The sequence below is a fragment of the Benincasa hispida genome, chromosome 10, assembly GCF_009727055.1.
Source record: "Benincasa hispida cultivar B227 chromosome 10, ASM972705v1, whole genome shotgun sequence".
Classification (NCBI taxonomy): domain Eukaryota; kingdom Viridiplantae; phylum Streptophyta; class Magnoliopsida; order Cucurbitales; family Cucurbitaceae; genus Benincasa; species Benincasa hispida.
The window spans coordinates 11,065,522-11,084,600 of record NC_052358.1 but is presented as its reverse complement, the minus strand read 5'-3'; the positions used below and the strand labels follow the sequence as shown (position 1 = coordinate 11,084,600).

General features: G+C 37.9%; 1 protein-coding gene across 4 annotated transcripts in view; it reads right to left on the bottom strand.

The window, feature by feature from the left end:
- Nucleotides 1-19,079, bottom strand: part of LOC120088513 — a 39,638-nt gene that overhangs the window by 11,295 nt on the left and 9,264 nt on the right. For all 4 annotated transcript variants that reach the window (XM_039045881.1, XM_039045879.1, XM_039045882.1 and 1 more), the window contains exon 4: nt 6,736-6,825. In XM_039045881.1, the coding sequence (XP_038901809.1) occupies nt 6,736-6,825 (90 nt within the window). The remainder of the gene's footprint in view (nt 1-6,735; nt 6,826-19,079) is intronic.

The window sequence follows — 19,079 nt, the reverse complement described above, 5'->3', positions numbered from 1 at the left end:
ATCATCCCATGCAAGGTTCCTTCCACAGGCTTAGGAACTAGGCCTCATGGCCCCTTGACCATCCCGTGAGTTTCTGTCTCGGGCTCAAGAGCTAGGTCCGTTGACCCCCTAACCATCCCTGCCACGTGTTCTCTTCATGGTTCTGACCATTCGTTCATAATACTAGCATATAATTTAAAATATGCTAAAAGACTTAAAATGAGAACCACTCACCGTGATTTGTTGGAACCTTTCTCTCTTCCGAAGTTCCTTGGTTTCCCCTGACTTCCTTTTTGAACCCTATTTCAGATTCATTTTGAAGCTCAAATTTCTCATCGTTTCAGACCTTATTTCGAGACACTTCCTTCAACAAATATGTTTAGAAATGTCTTAACTTACCTTAAAATTTGGCCTTCAAATTCCAACGCAAGAGTTCTGGGTCTCAAGATTTCTCCACCTGGCCCGGTTGTCCCCTATGCTGTGAACACCTCTCGATTTCCTTCAATTTTGATAGCCCTCCACTTAGAATTTCCTTATAGCAGCCCTCATACAGAAACTACATTCAATTTATGAGATTTTGACTCAAGAATCACCTGATTTGTACGAGTAGTTTGGGAGAACTCCTCGTTTGAACTTGGTGTTGCAGTCTGCCCATAAAGCCTGAACAATAATTACACCTTCTGTCTTTGACCAACGCAAGGGTTTTTACTATCAACGCATGCCCTTTCTGATCAACGCAAGGTTTCCTCCGAACTTGCTCTCAAACACTCTTCCTAACGTCTTTTGAAGGGAATTTGTGTTGTGAGCTGAAGTGAAGCCTTGGGATGCTATTTATAGGCGTCCAAAACTCTTCCTAGCTTGACACCTCCAGCTTGTTTGCATGTCTAAGTGCCTTCTTCTCATACTGCCAACGCCAACCCTTGCCACATTAGTACTGAAGTGTCCTCACCATCTTTAACCAACGCATCTACTTCAATTTGCATATCTTCTCATGTGCCCACCTCAACTTGCATGAAATCCAAGACATCCCTTAGTTAGCCACATGTCCAGATGGGTTAGCAATTCAGCCTTGTCCTCCAAGTTTTCCTTGTCATCACATAAACTCCCTCATGGCCGCATGCTTGCTTGAACGCATGGCTTGGCCAACGCATCACCTCCCATGTGCCATACTAACCTCAATACCATCGCATACCCTTACTTGGCCGCATATCCTTTGGCGCATGCGTCCATCAAGACCAACGCATCTCCTGCATCGCATGCCACTCACATCACCAACTCCACGCCTAACTAACCTTGTCCTATGCGCCTGTGAAGTCCTTTCTAACCTCGAATGACCTTGGCACATAATCAAACTTCGCAGCATGCCTTTACTCTTCAACATCAACGCAAAGCACATCATCACCGCATGGCAAAGCTTATTAATGCATGACTAGGGCTCTTCAACACATAGCTAGTCTCGGCCACCACACTCTTGGCCAACAACTCTATGCGTCCAACATATCTCTCATGCCCCGCCTAGTCATATGCGTCCAACTAGCTTCTCAAGGCCAACACATAGTCCAAATGACCGCATTCTTCTTCCCATGCTTAGCATTATGATTGGTGCATACTTCATAGGCCGACACATAGTACCCTCAACGCATGGTCCTACAGACCTAGGCATCACATGAGCATCACATGGTCTTGTCAGCGCACATCGCATGCCTCATCGCACGCTTCCTAGCTTCATCGCACAGCCCTAGCCTCATTGTCTTGCCTTTGCATTGCATAGCCCATCAGTCGCACACTCCAACGCACATCGCATACCCAATGCCTTGTGCTCATCTCCGTGCCACCCCGCATGCAACCAAGCGTTCACCCTCGCACAACGCTCCACGCTCGCGCGCAATTGAGCGCTACTTTGCTCGCACCTGGCCCATACTCGATGCACGATGACCCTTACTCAATGCACGATAGCCTTTCCTCGATACACGATGGCCTTACCTCGATGAAATTTGGTAAATACTCTATAATTACCTTGTATTTACTCGATGATTGGCCCTTCAACGCCTAGGCTACTTCCATGCTTGGCCACCATTAGCAATACTTAGCCATTAAATGGCTCTTAGCTACTATACTTAATTATCCACTTCTAAAGCATAGTTTAGCAAAGCTTATCCCTTCAAGCTTGCATTTTAAGCTACTTCCTATTCCTTAAGTAATCTTAGCAAGGTGAGGGTGTCACAGTCAGTATGAGAGATCCGTTTAGATCTATCTCTTGCAGGAGTTCAATTTGTCGCTTGCTTGCCAAAGAGACATTCGTTTGACAATCGGGGAGTTCCTCCTCCATCTGTCTAAGGTCGTGATATAGTAGGATAAGGTAAATTAGGGTATTATGTGATTAGGATTGGGATTAGTTTCCATGATTGATTAGAATTAGCATTAGTTTCCTTAGTTTATTAAGATTAGGATAAGTTTCTTTGATTAATTAGGATTAGGATTAGTTTATTTTCCAATTCTCTATAAATAGAGAGATTGTTTTCTTGTATTGGCAACTTTTGATTCATAATAAAGACTTTGATTTGATTCTTGGAGAAGGTTCTCCTTTTATCCCTTTAGGCTACATCAATTGGGTATCAAAGCAGTTGTTTGAGCAACACTGACTACCGCCTATGGAAAACCGAGAAACTCTTGACGACACTGATCAACATCTATGTAGGGAGAACCCATTAAATTCTAGAAAAGAAACAAAATATCAAAAGAAAATTTCAAGATTTTGTTAGAATGGATATTACCGATCAAGGAAGACACCGAAGAAAAAATATAACAATTGGTATAGGCAAGAAAATTAAATTTACTTCCAAAAACAATGCTGGAATTCTGACTCAAGTGATTCTGAAGAAGGATTTCAACATACTAATTTTGCCCATGCCCGGTTTTCTTAAAGAACCTATCATTATCCACATTGGAAGTTAGATTCTAGCGATTCTAGTGACTCTGATCACGCTTCTAAGGCAGTTTGAGACAGAGTAAGAAGACAAAAATATCAACAAAGGGCCCAACGATCCAATCAAATCCGTTTTTCAAGAAACCAACTGGCAAGATTTCAAGAACCTTAAGGAATTCAAGATCTTCCAGCAATAAACCAACATTTTAATCAGCAAAACCAACCAAGAATTAGTGCTCTTGGAAATCAATTGGAAAAACTTCAAGAATCTCAAGGAATTCAAGATCTACTAGCAAGAAACCAACATTTTAATCAGCCCATCAGATCTAATGAAAACCAGCACTTGGGAAGAGATTTTGGAGGTCAATTATCGGATATATGATAGAAGATCCAAAATCTTCAGATGAAGGCTTTGTTGAGCATCATGAAAACTTGAATATGGCTCGAAGAAGAAGATATTATGATGAAAGAACACCCATGAATCATCCCACCAACAATTTGGAGGCCGAAATATTTTTCAAGAAAACATAAATATTTAAATAAAAATATCTATCAGGAGGACTTCCGAAAGGGAATGGATGAAATTTGAGTTCTTTTGGGAAAAATTCAAGAAAGACATAATTATAATCTTCAAGTCTTTTCAAGAAGCCATAAAGAATTACATTTAATCACTCAAGAAGATCAAGAATACAACCAAACAAACTATGAAATCTCACAAGAAACAAACACAACAGAGAACCGGTGCGAAGATGGAGAAAAGTCGCACAAAATAAAAAGTGGGAAAAAATCATTCGAGGAAGACAAGTCGAAAATCACTTGAGGAAGACAAGTTGAAAAAACAAAATAAAAAGTGGGAAAAAATCACTTGAGGAAGATAAGTCAAAAAAAGAAAGTAGAATGGGCAAGGAAGAGCTTGCATTGGAAGAAGAAAAAGCCAATGAAATCGAAGAAAGCTACACGGAAGATACACTTCAGGATCCCAAACACAAGGTTCATGAACCTGTACAAGGTGTTCTCAGGCTGGAATTTGAGAAGCACCATATTTGCCATATTAACAATGAAAACATGTCAAAAGAGTGGTACTGTGATCAGTGACTGTTGATGTGATGGATAGTTTGGTTGATTCCACATTCAAGAAGCTCCTAAATAATAGTTCTGATAGTCATCATCTTAGTGGCAACTCGAAGATAAAATTTTCTATCGGGAAAGATATTTCTGAAAGTGGAGCGATTTCTCATGAAAACGTCAATACAAACGCAAATGATTTCCATGCATTTAATGATTACCAATTTGGAGCCCACTTCTTTTTAGTGAAATCAACAATCCAGTCCATACCCAAATTTACTGAAATACGTAAAACTCATCTCCAATTGGCTTTTCTTCAGACTTATAAAATGGGCTTTTGGCTTTTCTTCATTAACTAAGGAATATGCTCATATTTCACCAGCAGTAGATTTTCCTTCATTGGCATTGGATGAAATTTGGTTGTTATTGACATTGGATTATCAGAAAATTTTAGTTTGAATGACTTACTTTTTTATTTCTATCTTCATTTTTGTTTCAAAACTCAAGGACGGGCTTTTTTTTTTTTTTTTTTGAGGGATAGAATGATGTAGTGGGATTAAGGTAGATTAGGGTATCGTGGTCAAATCCTTGATTGATTAGGATTGGTATTAGTTTCCATGATTGATTAGAATTAGCACTAGTTTCAAAGATTTATTAGGATTAGAATTAGTTTCTTTGATTAATTAAGATTAGGATTAATTTGCTTTCCAATTCTCTATAAATAGAGAGATTGTCTTCTTGTATTGGCAACTTTTGATTTATAATAAAGACTTTGATTTGATATTTGGAGAAAGTTCTCCTTTTATCTCTTGAGGCTACATCAAATCGCTTTCTTTGGCTTGCGAGGGTATGTGATATTTTGTTGGATCTATGGGGTGAGAGAAACAATAAAGTGTTTACGGATGTGGCGAGGGACCCTAGCGAGATTTGGTCTTTGGTGATGTTTCATGTTCTTCTTTGGGCTTCGATTTTGAAGGATTTTTGTAATTATACTCTAGGAAAGATCTTACCTAATTGGAAACTCTTCCTTTAAATGGGCCTTTAGTGGATTCTAATCAAGCTTTGGTTGACTATTTTCTTTCCTTGTTGCTTGTCTTGCTGCCTGCATCTTGCCCTTAAAGCTCATAAATAATATTAGTAAGCATTGCTCTGTTTGTGGGAATTGTGCTTGTTAGAGTGTTTGTTTGCAGGTGAGGTGGATTCCTAACAGAAATTTGAAAACAGTGGATTCAATTAAAACAGAATTGTATTTCATGTTCCCATATGTGACAAATTCAAAAATTCGATTCTAATTTAAACAATAATTTAAAATGTGTTTGATACTATATATTTATAAATCATAAAACTAGTTGTAGTTACCGACTAATATTTTTTTGACAATAAACTATTATTAATTTATTTATGTATATGATATATGTTAAAAAAGATTTATATATTATTAATTTGTAATATTATATAATTTATAATACATTACATAAAGTATATTATATTTTGAAAAAATGAATTGAGTTTATAACATGATATATTATTTTGATGGTTGCTTGTTGTGTAGATTATAATTATAGTTGCTGCCTATGTATTCGTCTTAAGTCTTAAGTTTTTTGGGGCAGGTTTATGTTTTGATTAAGTTCACCATTCTACATATGTCCTCAATTTTGTCCTAGGAGATGATGATGGTGCTAAGGGGGTGTCAACCTATAGTTGAGATGTCCTGGTGCACCAGTTGAACCAAAATATTATCTTGTCATATCTTTGTATTTTGAGCATTAGTCTCATTTCATTAACTTAATGAATAAAGAGACTCGTTTCCTTTTCAATATATATATATATATATATATATATTATATATATATATATAATTATAATATATTTGTATTCTATATGTTTTTATCTTTATATAATATAATTTTGCATTTTAAAATTTAAAATTCAAAATCTAGATAAAATGAAAACATAAAAATATTGTTTTCAGAATTTTCACGATTTGGATCACAGAATCAGATACTGTTCTCAAAAACAAAATCAGGGTTATCTGCCAACACAATTTACTGAACTCAATGAATCTGAAAACATAAAACTTTCTAGATTCTCTACCAAACAAGCCCTTAGTTTTCCAAACTTGTTCTTATTTTTAGAATTTGATTAAGAATTCAACTCTTATATTAAGAAAGATGTAAATTATTGTAAGAAATTGAGAAAAATAGGCTTAATTTTCATCCCCACATATATGTATGAAATTTAATCAAAGCAGTGCTGGAAATCAATAAGTCAAGTTTGTTCCATCCTTCTATAAATCGCAGACAAGAGAATCAATAAACTTACTCCAGTTTCTCCCATTTAGCATGTCCACCCTCTAATATTTTATTTTAACCAGAAACGAAAATATTTATTTAATAAAATAAAAAAAATTATAAAAGGAAATTAAAAAATAAAAATAAAAAAAACTCTGATATTCAAAGGATACGAACTTCGCAAGAGAAAAAAAATAAGAAAATAAAAAATAATAATAATAAAGGTTAAAGAAAAAACCCCCTTCGTAGTACGATTTTTTGCAAAAATAAATAAACAATAATAATTTCAAATCGTATAAGCATCTCAATATCAACAACTGAGGCATGCCAATACATTCACGGTTAACCCACCTCCTATCATCCAGTGAAATATCCAAATCCAATCATAATAAATTTTGGTCAGGCAGAGTGATCGAAATTCTATAAGCCTACAAAAACTAACAGGTTTCATTATCTGAGATAAAGGATACTCACATCTGCTACTTGGAAATGTCTAGACAGCTTTGATCGAGATACATCTGGCCCAGAGGTAGAACCATTATCACCATTACCGAAATGGGAGATCTGCAGCAGAAAATAGTAAAAATTGAAGCTATAATTGTTTGGTTACTGTCTAACAAAAATAAAAGAAATGAATGACGCTGAAAACAAAATATATGCGGGTGAGCACGCAGGGGGTAGCACAATCTCCAAAGGTGCAAGAGAAACACCTTTTTTTTGTTCTTAAAGGAGAAATGATTTCATTTCATAGAACTCACAAGGTTTCAAAGAGGGGAAGGGAAAATAAGAGGTCACCGGTTCAAAAACCATCATGGCTGGCCTAGTGGTAAATAAGGAAACATCCCCTTGATTAAAGGGCTAAAAGGTCATAGGTTCAATCCATGTTGACCACCTACCAAAGATTTAATATGCTACGATCTTTTTGACACCCAAATGTTGTAGGTCAAGCGGGTTGTCCTATGAACTTAGTGGAGGTGCATGTAAATTGGCCCGGACACTATGGATATAGAAAATAAAATATACAAATAAAAAAGAAAAAGAAAGGGGGAGGGAAAATCAAACCCTAAGTCAAGGATGAAAAAAACTCTTCCGATTGGCAGAAATATTGGAAAGATTTACGATCAATATGGAGCATAGAACTTACACAAAGAGACCTACCAAAAAACATGATCCAAACCCTCCAACCTTATCTTCCACCGTGGCCACAACCGAAGTCCTCTACCAGTTTCAATTCAGACGTCCTTGATCATCTCCATAGTCACCAGCACAACCGATTTCACCTTTCCTAACCACCCTAACACGATTTGACTTGTTTAATCGCGATTCACCTTAGATCTACTTGACAGCCGTCACCTACTCATTTGCAACACTGCCCGCTGCCAACTGGAGTTTAGCATCGCATCTAGGATCGTTTCTCAGTTTTGCGACTAGTACAAGGGCTGTCAATTGAGTTTTTTCTATCGGTGAGCCTGTTGGTTTTTCCCCTCTTTGGTGTGATTTAACCTATTTTTTGTTAGTGTTTTTTATTGTTAAGATCCAGTAGTCCGAAACATGTCAGACAAGAAGTCATCAATGGCTAAAGTTTCTAACAACAGTCAAATTCCGAATGGCCAAAATACCACTATCCAACTTATTGGGGACAATTTTCTTCGTTGGTCCTAAAGTGTTCAGATGTATATTCATGGACAAGGAAAGATTGGGTATCTTACTGGAGACAAAAAGGCCCCTACCAAGAATGATATGTTGTTTGCTACTTGGGATGCTAAAAACTTCATGGTTATGACGTGGTTGATCAATTCCATGACTGAGGAAATATGTTCCAATTATATGTGTTATTCAACCGCGAAGGACTTATGGGACAATGTCAATCAAATGTATTCCAACCTAGACAATCTTATGTAACCTAAGTATTCTCAAGGAATAATCTTCCAAGAATCAATCTTTTATACCTTTTATTGAAGTGATAATAATTGCGCAAGAGGGGTAACTCCTATTTATAAAGTTCTATTACCACGGGGTAAAAAGAGAATTAACCTAGAATATTACGCAGTTGCCCAATTAACTTCATTCTTTTTACATCATTCTATCCCTCCAAAAAGGAAACATGTCCTCAAGTTTTAAAAGAAAAAAATGAAACAATCAAGGAATAAAATAAACTTGTTCGATGAAGTATGGCTAAACCAACCTCCTATATCTTGAAAAAAAATTATGATCAAAGAGGTAAATCCAAGTCATAAAATTTCTATCAAGCTCATTCAAAGTCGCAAGTAGAGGATGAATCACCAAAAAATCACTTGCCAAAGAGAATCCCTTGAGAGAATGGTGGAAAAGAATTTGAGCCATATGAAATGGTTAAAAGACAAAGGTTTGAGATAATTTTTTTTTTACAAAGGAAACTGTCTCTTCATTGAGATAATGAAATGAGACAAGCTCAATATACAAAATGAAACAACGAGCAACAAAAACTAGAGATTAGGAGGTACACTCAGGCATCTCAACTAGGTTGATACCCCCTTAGCACCCTCATCATTTCCAAATCATCCTAAATATCAAACAAATACATACAACCAAAAGTCCGACAAAACCAATTACAACTCAGCCAAAAGAATCCCCTCTCTCCTCTCCCCTCTCCTCCTTCATCCCTCCTAGCCTCCTCCCTCGCTTCTACTGAAACTTCTCCGGCCATTTAGGTTTGTCATTCCCTTAAGCCGCTTTTTGTTGAAAGTTGAATAGGCATAGGAGCTATCGAGGTGAAAAGTTGTACTATTATGGATCACTTTTTCTGTATGTGGCAAGTTGGCAACGGCTTCTTTGTGGAAGATATGAAAAGAAGCCAGAAAGTATTCTTCTCAACGACGATGGAAAAGTGGCTCGACTTCAGCAGAAGGAAGGAAGAACATTCACATTCCTTATGGAGATGGCAATTCTGGCTAGCAAGAGTTTAAAGAAATGGTTAGTTTTAGTATCGATAGACCCCTAGCCTTCACTGATCAATCTGAAAAGTAGGGTAATCGTAATCTTGCTGCATCAACTGCTGTTCTGGACAAAAAAAGATCTTATGCAACAATACTTAAACAAGGTGTTTCAAATTTTAAGCATCCCCAAGTTAGTCCTTCATCTTTCTGGGTAAAAAAGGAATCTGAAATGTTAAACCTGAATTTGAACTCCTTATTTGTGGTCTCGAGACTGTTTGCTCACAGTTCATGGTCCGTTGTGAAGACTGCCTTGGAGGAGCTTCTCCAAACTAGAATGATAATCAACCCGTTCATGGTTGATAAAGAATTATTGAAAATTGATATGAATCAAACCTCTGGTATTAATATTGGAAAATGGCAACGTTTTGGTAATCTTCATCTAAAGGTCGATGCTTGGTCAAACAGGGCCTTTTCAAGACCCGAATGGACATATAGCTGTGGAGGGTGGATCCGCATTAAGAATTTACCTTTGGTATACTGGAAAAATCCAGTTTTTGATGCAATTGGGCAACAATTAGGAGGTTCGGTTAGCATTTCATCCCAAACTCTTAACTGTCTAGATGTCTCTTCAGCCATAATCAAAGTTGAAAAGAATGCTTGTGGTTTTGTTCCAGCATCAATGAATATAAAAGATTTTAATCTTGGAGACTTTACCATCTTTTTTTAGGCTCTAGAAGACCAAAAATCTCAAGTTCTAGAGCATTTAAACTGTAATAATTTATTAAAGTGACTCTCCAAATCCTATGGACCAAGATCGAATTTCAAAAGCCTTGAAGGATGAAATGCTTATAGAAAAAGAGAAGTCCATTAAGTTTAATGCAAGTCTGATGAAGAAATTGCAGTTTCTATGGAAAAGAGTCTTGAAAAGACTCGAGACATTGAGAGGAAAGCTGCACAGATGCTGGAAAATGTGGAGGAAGTCGAACAGCCACTGGAATTTGGGGAGTTTTCTGCAGTAGAAGCTGTAAAGGCACATTTACCTTGTGCAGAAACCGAAAAGCCACAGCTGGAAGTCCCCTCTTTTATTGCAAAAACATTGGGAGGATCAGAAGTAAGGACCAACCCACAAGCATTAATTTCAGTAGAGGTACGCATCTCTGTCTTAAAGAAGAAAGAAAATCTGGAAGGGGGGAGTTCAACCAGTGCTTTTGCAAGCCCAGCCGGAGTGAAGTTACCTTTGGAAGTCGAAAAGTCTCACTCACCGAAGAAAGAGAAGATAACAGCTAACTCGTTTTTGAAGCATAATGAGGATCTAAGTTCTATTGACATGGCAAATAAAAATTCTGACCCTTTGCAGCCAAAATTAATTGACTTACCTAAAAAGGGAGCCCAATCGTCACTCAGCCCCACTCCAGCCTTCCCCAGCCCTTCCATTAGCACGACTTCATCCCCTGTTACATCAGAACCGTTGGCACCTCTGTCCATTGCCGTTTCAGTACCTAACACAAGCAGCTCCTCATCTTCTGATGTGTCTTCCTCTTCAGATATCTCCTCCTCAATCAAGGTTGTACCTAGAGCGACCCGTTCAGTGGCTAAACGACACTCTAAAGCAAGGCATTCCTCGTACCTTTTCAAATCCTTTCCCAAGCACTTCATCAGAAGGAAGCACTCGAAGGATTCCTCCGAGAGGATTTGCTCCAGAGCCAAGCTATTGTTAGAACAAAATTCGAATTTGCTGGAAGCAAGATGCGTTCAAACTCAAGGCCACTTCCAAGTTAACAGGTTAGATTCCCAATCCTCTCACCTTCCTCTCTTTAAACACTATTTTTTCCTTGCCTAACTCGGAGGTAAAATTTCTGAGAAGTACACCAAGCCACACTCCGGTTTTCTCTTCAAAAAGAAAAGGTGAAGCATTCCTTGAATCTCCTTTTAGCGTAAGCAGTGAAGAAGCTGGTCGTTTTGATAACTTTGAAGGTTCAAAGGATTTGAGACAGGAGGCACCCTTGGAGACCGACCTCAATGCCCTGTTTCAGACAAAGGAAGAAAAGGCTTCTGATAAAAAAGCTCCTGAAAACTCTTCACTAGTTCATCCGTTTGAAATTCCAGCCCATTTGAAATCTGTAGTCACCGATTGCAGACTTGTAAGAATCAAAGAAAGAAAGTTTCGAAGCAAGCTTCATCAAATCCCTTTGGAGCTCTAAAGAGATAGGCTGGGAATTTGTCGAATCTTATGGCACCTCTAATGGTTTATTGAAAATGTGGGACATGAGTATGGTAGCAGTAGTTGAAACATTAAAAGCTGGGTATTCATTATCAGTTAAGTGTATCACTATATGTAAAAAAAACTTGTTGGATCACTAACTTTTATGGACCAAATTAACTACAAGGAAAGGAAATTTGTTTGGCCTGAGCTCCTTTCCCTTTCAGACTATGATGTGGAAAGCTTGGTGTGTTGGTGGTGACTTCAATATCATAAGATAGGCCCATGAGAGGTTCCCTGTCGGCAGAAACACCAAAGGTATGAGGAAATTTAACTATTTTATTGATCAAGCCAAACTACTGCAGGTCCCTCTTTGCAATGGCAACTTTACTTGGTCTCGGGAAGGAGCTTCAGCTACAAGTTCTTTAATAGACCGATTTTTCATTAATAAAGCTTAAGATGAGGAGTTTGAAAGCTCGAGAGTCAACAGGCAGGCCCGCACTTTTTCATATCATTTTCCACTTTTACTAGAAGCTAACTCTATCAGTTGGGGCCCCTCCCCTTTTAGATTCTACAACAGTTGGTTGCTCAACAAGGATTGTGTTAAAGTCATTGAGCGAGCATGGTTAAGTTGTGTTGTTTGTGGCTTGATTGGTTTTTCCCTTAGTGTCAAACTGAGAAAGGTAAAAACAGCAGTTAAGGCATGGCACATCAATTTTCAAGAAAATCAAAGAAGGAAAGAAGAGGGATTGTTAAAAGATATTGAAAAATGGGATGCTCTTGCTGAAAGGTCTACTCTCTCAGACAGTGACAATGTCCTTAGATCCTCTCTAAAGGCCGAATTAATGTCACTTTACAAGTTGGAGGAAATTAATCTAATTCAGAAAAGTAAGTTGAATTGACTCAGATTGGGAGACGAAAACACGAGCTTCTTCCATAGATTCTTAGCAGCATGAAATAGAAGAAACTTCATCACTGAATTAGTAAGCAATCAAGGGGTGCCAACTAAGTCTTTTAGAGATTGAAAGCCTAATCCTGAATCATTACGGAAACATTTACCTCAAATGCCCGAGTTGGAGACATTTACCCTTGAATTCGGATTGGTCTTATATCACCTCTAACCAGAATTTGCTGCTTACAGCTAAATTTTCGAATTCAGAAATCAAGTCAGCCATCAATAGCCTCGGAAAATGTAAAGCTCTTGGCCCTGACGGAATCATTGTTGAGTTCCTTTTGAAATTTTGGGACTTAGTAAAGTCAAGCTTCCAATCCATTTTTGAGGAATTTTACAAAAATGGAAGAATTAATGCGTGCGTAAAGGAAAACTTTATCTACCTAATTCAAAAAAAGGAAATTGTTGTTGCAGTTAATGACTTCAGGCCAATCGGCTTAACTACATTGACTTATAAGATCATCACCAAGGTGTTGGCCGAGAGGTTAAAAAAGGTGATGACAAATATCATTGCTCCGTCCCAAAGTACATTCATTGAAGGAAGGCAGATACTGGACCCAATTCTTATAGCTAATGAAGCAGTGGAGGATTATTGAGCCAAAAAGAAGAAGGGGTGGATCCTAAAGTTAGACCTAGAGAAGGCCTTCGACCGGTTGACTGGGATTTCTTAGAAAAAGTTTTGAGAAACAAGAATTTTGGACAGAAATGGATTGAATGGATAATAGGTTGTGTCAAGAACCCTAGATTTTCAGTTTTCATCAATGGAAGACCAAGGGGAAGAATGGCTGCTACACAGGATATTAGGCAAGGTGACCCCCTTTCACCTTTTCTATTCCTTCTTGTTAGTGAAGTGTTGAGCACTTTAGTGTTTAAACTCATTCGAGCTGGGCTAGTTGAAGGCTTCCTGGTAGGAAAAGAAAAGATTCAAGTTTCCATTCTTCAGTTCGCGGATGACACTTTATTATTTTGCAAGCATGACAGCACCATGCTTGCCAAGCTCAAGCAAATAGTTGAGTTTTTTTAATGGTGTTTGGGCCAAAAAGTGAATTGGGATAAATCGGCCTTATACGGTACTAATGTGGATGAGAGCGAGCTGCTTAACACTCTGCAAATCTGAATTGTAAGGCTGAACACTTCCCCTTAATTTACCTGGGTTTGCCATTGGGTGGGTATCCGACGCAATCCTCCTTTTGGAAACCGGTGATAGATAAAGTCCAAGCAAAACTAGATAAATGGGAAAGATTTAACCTTTCAAGAAGAGGAAGAGCTACATTATGCAACTCGGTCCTTTCTAATCTCCCCACTCATTACATGTCAATCTTTCTTATGCCCGGAGGTGTTATTTCAAATATGGAAAGGTTACTAAGAAACTTTTTTTGGGAGGGCCATAATGGTAGCAAGTTGAATCACTTGGTAAATTGGGCTTTAGTGCAAAGGTCTATGGCAGATGGAGGTCTCGGTTTGGGTGGCTTCTAAGGCAAAAAACTTAACCCTTCTAGCTAAATGGGGATGGAGATACATCGATGAGGAGGATTCCTTTTGGTGCAAAGTAGTTAGAAGCATTCATGGTAAAGACTTTTTTTTTTGTTTGTTTGTTTTTTTGACAAGAAACAAACCACTTCATTAAGATAATGAAAGATGTTACAAGTGAATGAAAGGAAACAAACATAAAGAGCAAAACAATCCAACACACTAAAAAGCGCAAAAAGGATCAGCAAATGCACCAGGACATCTCAACTAGGTTGACACCTCCCTAGCATTCTCATCATCTTCTAGAAGGACTAGAAATTCATAGCTAAGTACAATATAAAGAAGACCTTGCACATGACAAGGCTTACAACCGAAAGATAAACTGAAAATTAATAACCATCTCTAGGCTGTTACAAAATCAAGAAAGTGGAAAAATGAAGGCATTCCAATTGAGGTTGATGTCTTGTATAGAGAAGTCTTGAAAAGCTTTGGAAAGAGAGCACCAAGAGGAGGCATTGATATGGGCGATATCAAATTTAAAGGAGCTAATAGAAGCTTTGTCTTGAAACACTCTTTAATTCCTTTCGAAACCAAAGTTCTGATAATAAAACTTTTAACTGCGTTGGTCCAAAGTAATCTTGGCTTCTTCTTCAAATATGGGCCGATCAAGAATTGAAGCACATTAGCCTTAAAATCATTATCAAGAACCCAGCTGACATTTAAGCACTTAAATAGATTTGTCCAACAATTTTCTGCAAAAATACACTGGACGAACAAATGTAAGAGAGATTCCGAGTTTACCCAACAAAGAGAGCAAATCTGTAGAGAAATATAGTGAGTAGGTAACTTCCTTTGGAGGATATCTGCACTGTTAAGTGAGCCATTCAGCATGATCCATATCAGTATATTTACCTTTCTAGGACTCTTAGACTTCCATAAGGCTGATTCTAGTAGCGGACCTATTGGGGAGGAGAAAGATAGATGCTTTACAAGAGACTTGACCGAGAAAAACCCACTTGGTTCTAAAGACCACCTTCTTTTATCTGGAAGCGAATTAAGTTTACAGTGATAGAGTTTTCCAGTCAAGAGCTGGAAGTTTTCTGCCTCTTCATCCTTTAACAGTCTTCTAAAATGAAAAGTCCAAGAGGTTGAAGTCTCATCCCAATAGTCTTGTAATGAACATTCGGGTTTGGTGGAGATGGAGAAGAGATTAGGGAATGAGATTTTTAGAGGAACCAAATCCAACCAAGGATCATACCAAAAGCTTACCCTTTCACTGTTATCAACTTTGAAGGCTTCCAAGGAATCCACTTTTAACCAGAATCTTGAGATGTTAATCCAAAGGCTTCTAAGGCTGCTGGAAAATTTACCATTGGTATGCCAACCAAACTTACTTCTTCCATGAATGCTTATAATTACTTTCCTCCAAAGTGAGTTTTCCTCAATGATGAACCTCCACCCCCATTTTGCTAGAAGGCTCTGATTTCTGAGTTTCAAGCCACCAATACCAAGACCACCATCTTCTTGGGACCGTGAAACTAGGTTCCATTTAACTAAATGATTTATTTTGCTTCCAAAATGCCCTTCCCAAAAAAAATCCCTCAATATTCTTTCTAGAGTTCGAATCACCTTTTCTGGCATTTGAAAAAGTGACATATAGTAGGTTGGTATATGAGAAAGAACCGACTTACAAAGGGTGGCGCGACCTCCTCTTGAAAGGTTGTATCTCTTCCATTTGTCCAATTTGCTTTGGACTTTGTCAATCACTGGTTGCCAACAAGCTAATTGTTTAGGGTAGCCCCCTAGAGGAAGGCCAAGGTACATAAATGGGAGGGAGACAGCCTTGCAATTTAGGATGGCAGCTTCTAATTGTAGCTTGAAATGGTCTATATTGATGCCACTTAAAGCTGATTTTTCCCAATTGACCTTCAGCCCGGAATACCACTCAAATAATTCAAGTATTTTCTTTAGATTGTTAAGCTTTTCTTTATCATCTTGGCAGAAAATTAGAGTATCATCTGCAAATTGCAAAAGAGCATGAATTCTATCTTTGCCAACGATAAAGCCTTCAAACTTGCCTTTTTCTTGAAGCTGGGATAGTAGTGCATTTAAGACTTCATTGACTAGTAGAAATAGGAAAGGAGAAAGAGGGTCACCTTGCCTTATTCCTCTTGAAGCTTGAATTTTACCACGAGGTCTTCCATTTATGAAAATTGAGAATTTTGTGTTAGAAATACAGCCCATCATCCACATAATCCATCTTGAGTCAAAATTCTTTTCAACCAGAATTTTTTCAAGAAACTCCCAATCAACCCAATCAAAGGCTTTTTCTAGATCAAGTTTTAAAATCCACCCTTTTTTCCCCATGGAACGGTAGTCTTCAACCACTTCATTTGCAATAAGAATTGGGTCTAATATTTGTCTTCCTTCGATAAAAGCACTTTGTGAAGCCTCTATTATACTTGGCATTACCTTTTTCAGCCTTTCCGTTAGCACTTTAGCTACGAATTTGTAAGACAAAGTAGTTAGACTTATTGGCCTGAAATCACATATCCGAACAGCATCCTTTTTCTTTTGAATGAGGCTGATGAAGTTTTCTTTTATACATGAATTCAACTTTCCATTGTTGTAGAAATCTTCAAAAAGTTCTAGGAATTTATCCTTGAAGAAATCCCAAAATTTGAGGAGGAATTCAGCTATAAAACCATCCGGTCCAGGGGCTTTATTTTTACCTAACAGGTTTAGGGCAGATTTGATTTCTACTAAAGAGAACCTTGCTGTCAGCTTTGCATTATCAGCAGTAGACACTTTGGACCATTTTAGGTTGAGAGGGACTGTTCTTTGACCTGGATACTTGGTGTACAGATTGGAGTAGAAATCTATGATAAGGTCTTCAATTTCTTTGAAAAAATTGGTTGCTACTCCTTGATCATTTATGAGCTCAGAAATCAGATTCCTTCTTTTTCTTGCATCCAGAAATCTGTGGAAAAATTTTGTATTTTCATCCCTTAAACTTAGCCAATTAAGCTTGCTTTTTTGTCTTAGATTTCTTTCATCAATTCTATATAGGGAAGAAAGTTCAGCCATCAAAGAATTTCTCGAACTTTTGTCTGAATCTATTAACCCATGAGCTTCTACTTGTTGATCAATTTCCTCTAATTTTCTTAATAACACTTCCTCACTTGATTTTCTTGCTGTCTCAAAATCTACATGCCAAGCTTTAAGGGTTGTTTTGACTTTTCTTAGCTTCATAGAAATGAAAAAGCCAACTCAACCTTGCTGAACACCCATTGATAAAGTGTCTTTAATAATTTTACAGCTTTCTACTATGGATAACCAACTATTACAAAATCTGAAAGGAGATGGCCCCCATTCAAACGATCCGGCTTCAATCAGAATTGGAAAATGGTCTGAACATATTCTTGCCAATCTTACTACTCTAGTATTTGCAAAGGTATCATCCCAAGTATTTGAGACCAAAAATCTGTCAAGAAGTGAAGAAGAAGTTGGAAGACCTTCTCTTGACCAAATTGGCCATTACCAAGGGGGATTTCCAATAATTTTGCTGAATCAATAAATTTGTTAAACTTTTTCATCCCTTTTGTTAATCTCCCTGTTGGATTTCTTTCTTGAATCCTTCTAGTGATGTGAAATCGCTTCCAATACATCAAGACTCGCAATGGTACCCTGAAAGTGAATATAATTCTGACCAAATATGATTTCTTTCTATCCGTAGGGTCATAAACATTTGTGACCCAGCTTGTTTTCTTGCATAATGTAATGCACTTAATTGATAATGAATGACCTCCCTTAAGAACTTCTATCACAGAGATCTTGCTTTCATCCCACATGGTTAATAAACCTCCTGATTGACCTTGTGCTTCCACATACTCCCACCCTATGTTTTTGGAACTCCAAATTTCTTTTATAAATCTGATACCAAAAGAATTTTTCTTGGTTTCTTGGATCATGACCAAATCCGGGTTGACTTTTCTGACACATCGTCTTACTGCCAATCTTTTGGAGGCATCACCCATGCCTCTAGTATTCCATGAAATGATTTTCATGGTGTGTTCTTGTAATTAACCCAAGATCAATCCACAATCCTCTACCAACGAAATCAAATTGTTGGGAATATCTCCTTTGTCAATGGGCTTAATGCAAGAATTGATGATACTAACTGTATTAAGTTTTTCTTTAGGTTGAAACAAACAATGCAAGTCTTGTTGCTACTCATAATCAAGGTAATCTTCTTCTTGGAGGAATTCAAGGACTAGACTGCCACCCTCATCACTGCTAATACTGAGCAGGGAATTTTCATCTGAGTCATAACCTTTGATATCTTCTGGTGGAGGGGTATGCCTCTCATAAAGGCTACTTGTGAGTCTCGGACTTTGAAATCTTGGAAGGAGAAAGAACAGGGATGAGAGGGAAAAGATACTGACCTGAAAGAAGTGTCGGAGGGTAATTGCACCTTGATGCAACAATTCTCCAATAGGTCTGCATTCAACAAAGAAGTCCAGCCGTTTTGGAAGGAGGTTTTCTTTCTTGTGAAGTGTTTTCGAAAAAGTTTTAAAATGGAGTCCTTGCTTGTATTTTTTGGATTAATTCCGGGTAAGGGAGAGGATGAGGAAACGCCACCAAAAGAATCTTTTCGTAATGATTCGTAGGTGTGAAGGGGGGTGACTGAAAGTGACGATTGACCTTCTATATGGGCAGGAAAAGCACCTGACACCTTCGGGGCCAAAATACCAATGCACAAAGGGGTTGCGGCTTTCAGATGGACTTTCAGGTTGTCCATTATTAAATTTTCTCCTTGCTTTAATGAAATGGACTGTTGGACTTCCTCGGAATAAAAATTTAAATTGGAGACCGCTGGGATTCCAAGAGAGGAGATTAAGGGAGCCGTTGGTAGTGTAGAAACCGTTGGACTTCCTTTGGAATGAGTTGGATTTTCTAGAGGTTCTCTCCTCATTAAATGAACCTCCTTCTCTCCTCTTAATGATTCCTCTTCTTTCTCTTTCTTTTTGTTCACACTAAACCGGTTAGGGGAATGTACTATTCCTGATTGGTCTTCACTAATCTTAACTTCTGGCAGGCTGGCTCCTCTTCCATCCGTCTGAAAAACCACCGGAGCCAAATCTTCTGATGGGGAAGTACCTTGCATCTCCCTTTCCGGTTGTCTGATACCTTTAACCACCGTTTGGGACAAAAATTCCTTTGAGAACAGGGGATTTCTGGAGAAATTCAACTGATTGATTGCTATCTTGAGGAAGGACCA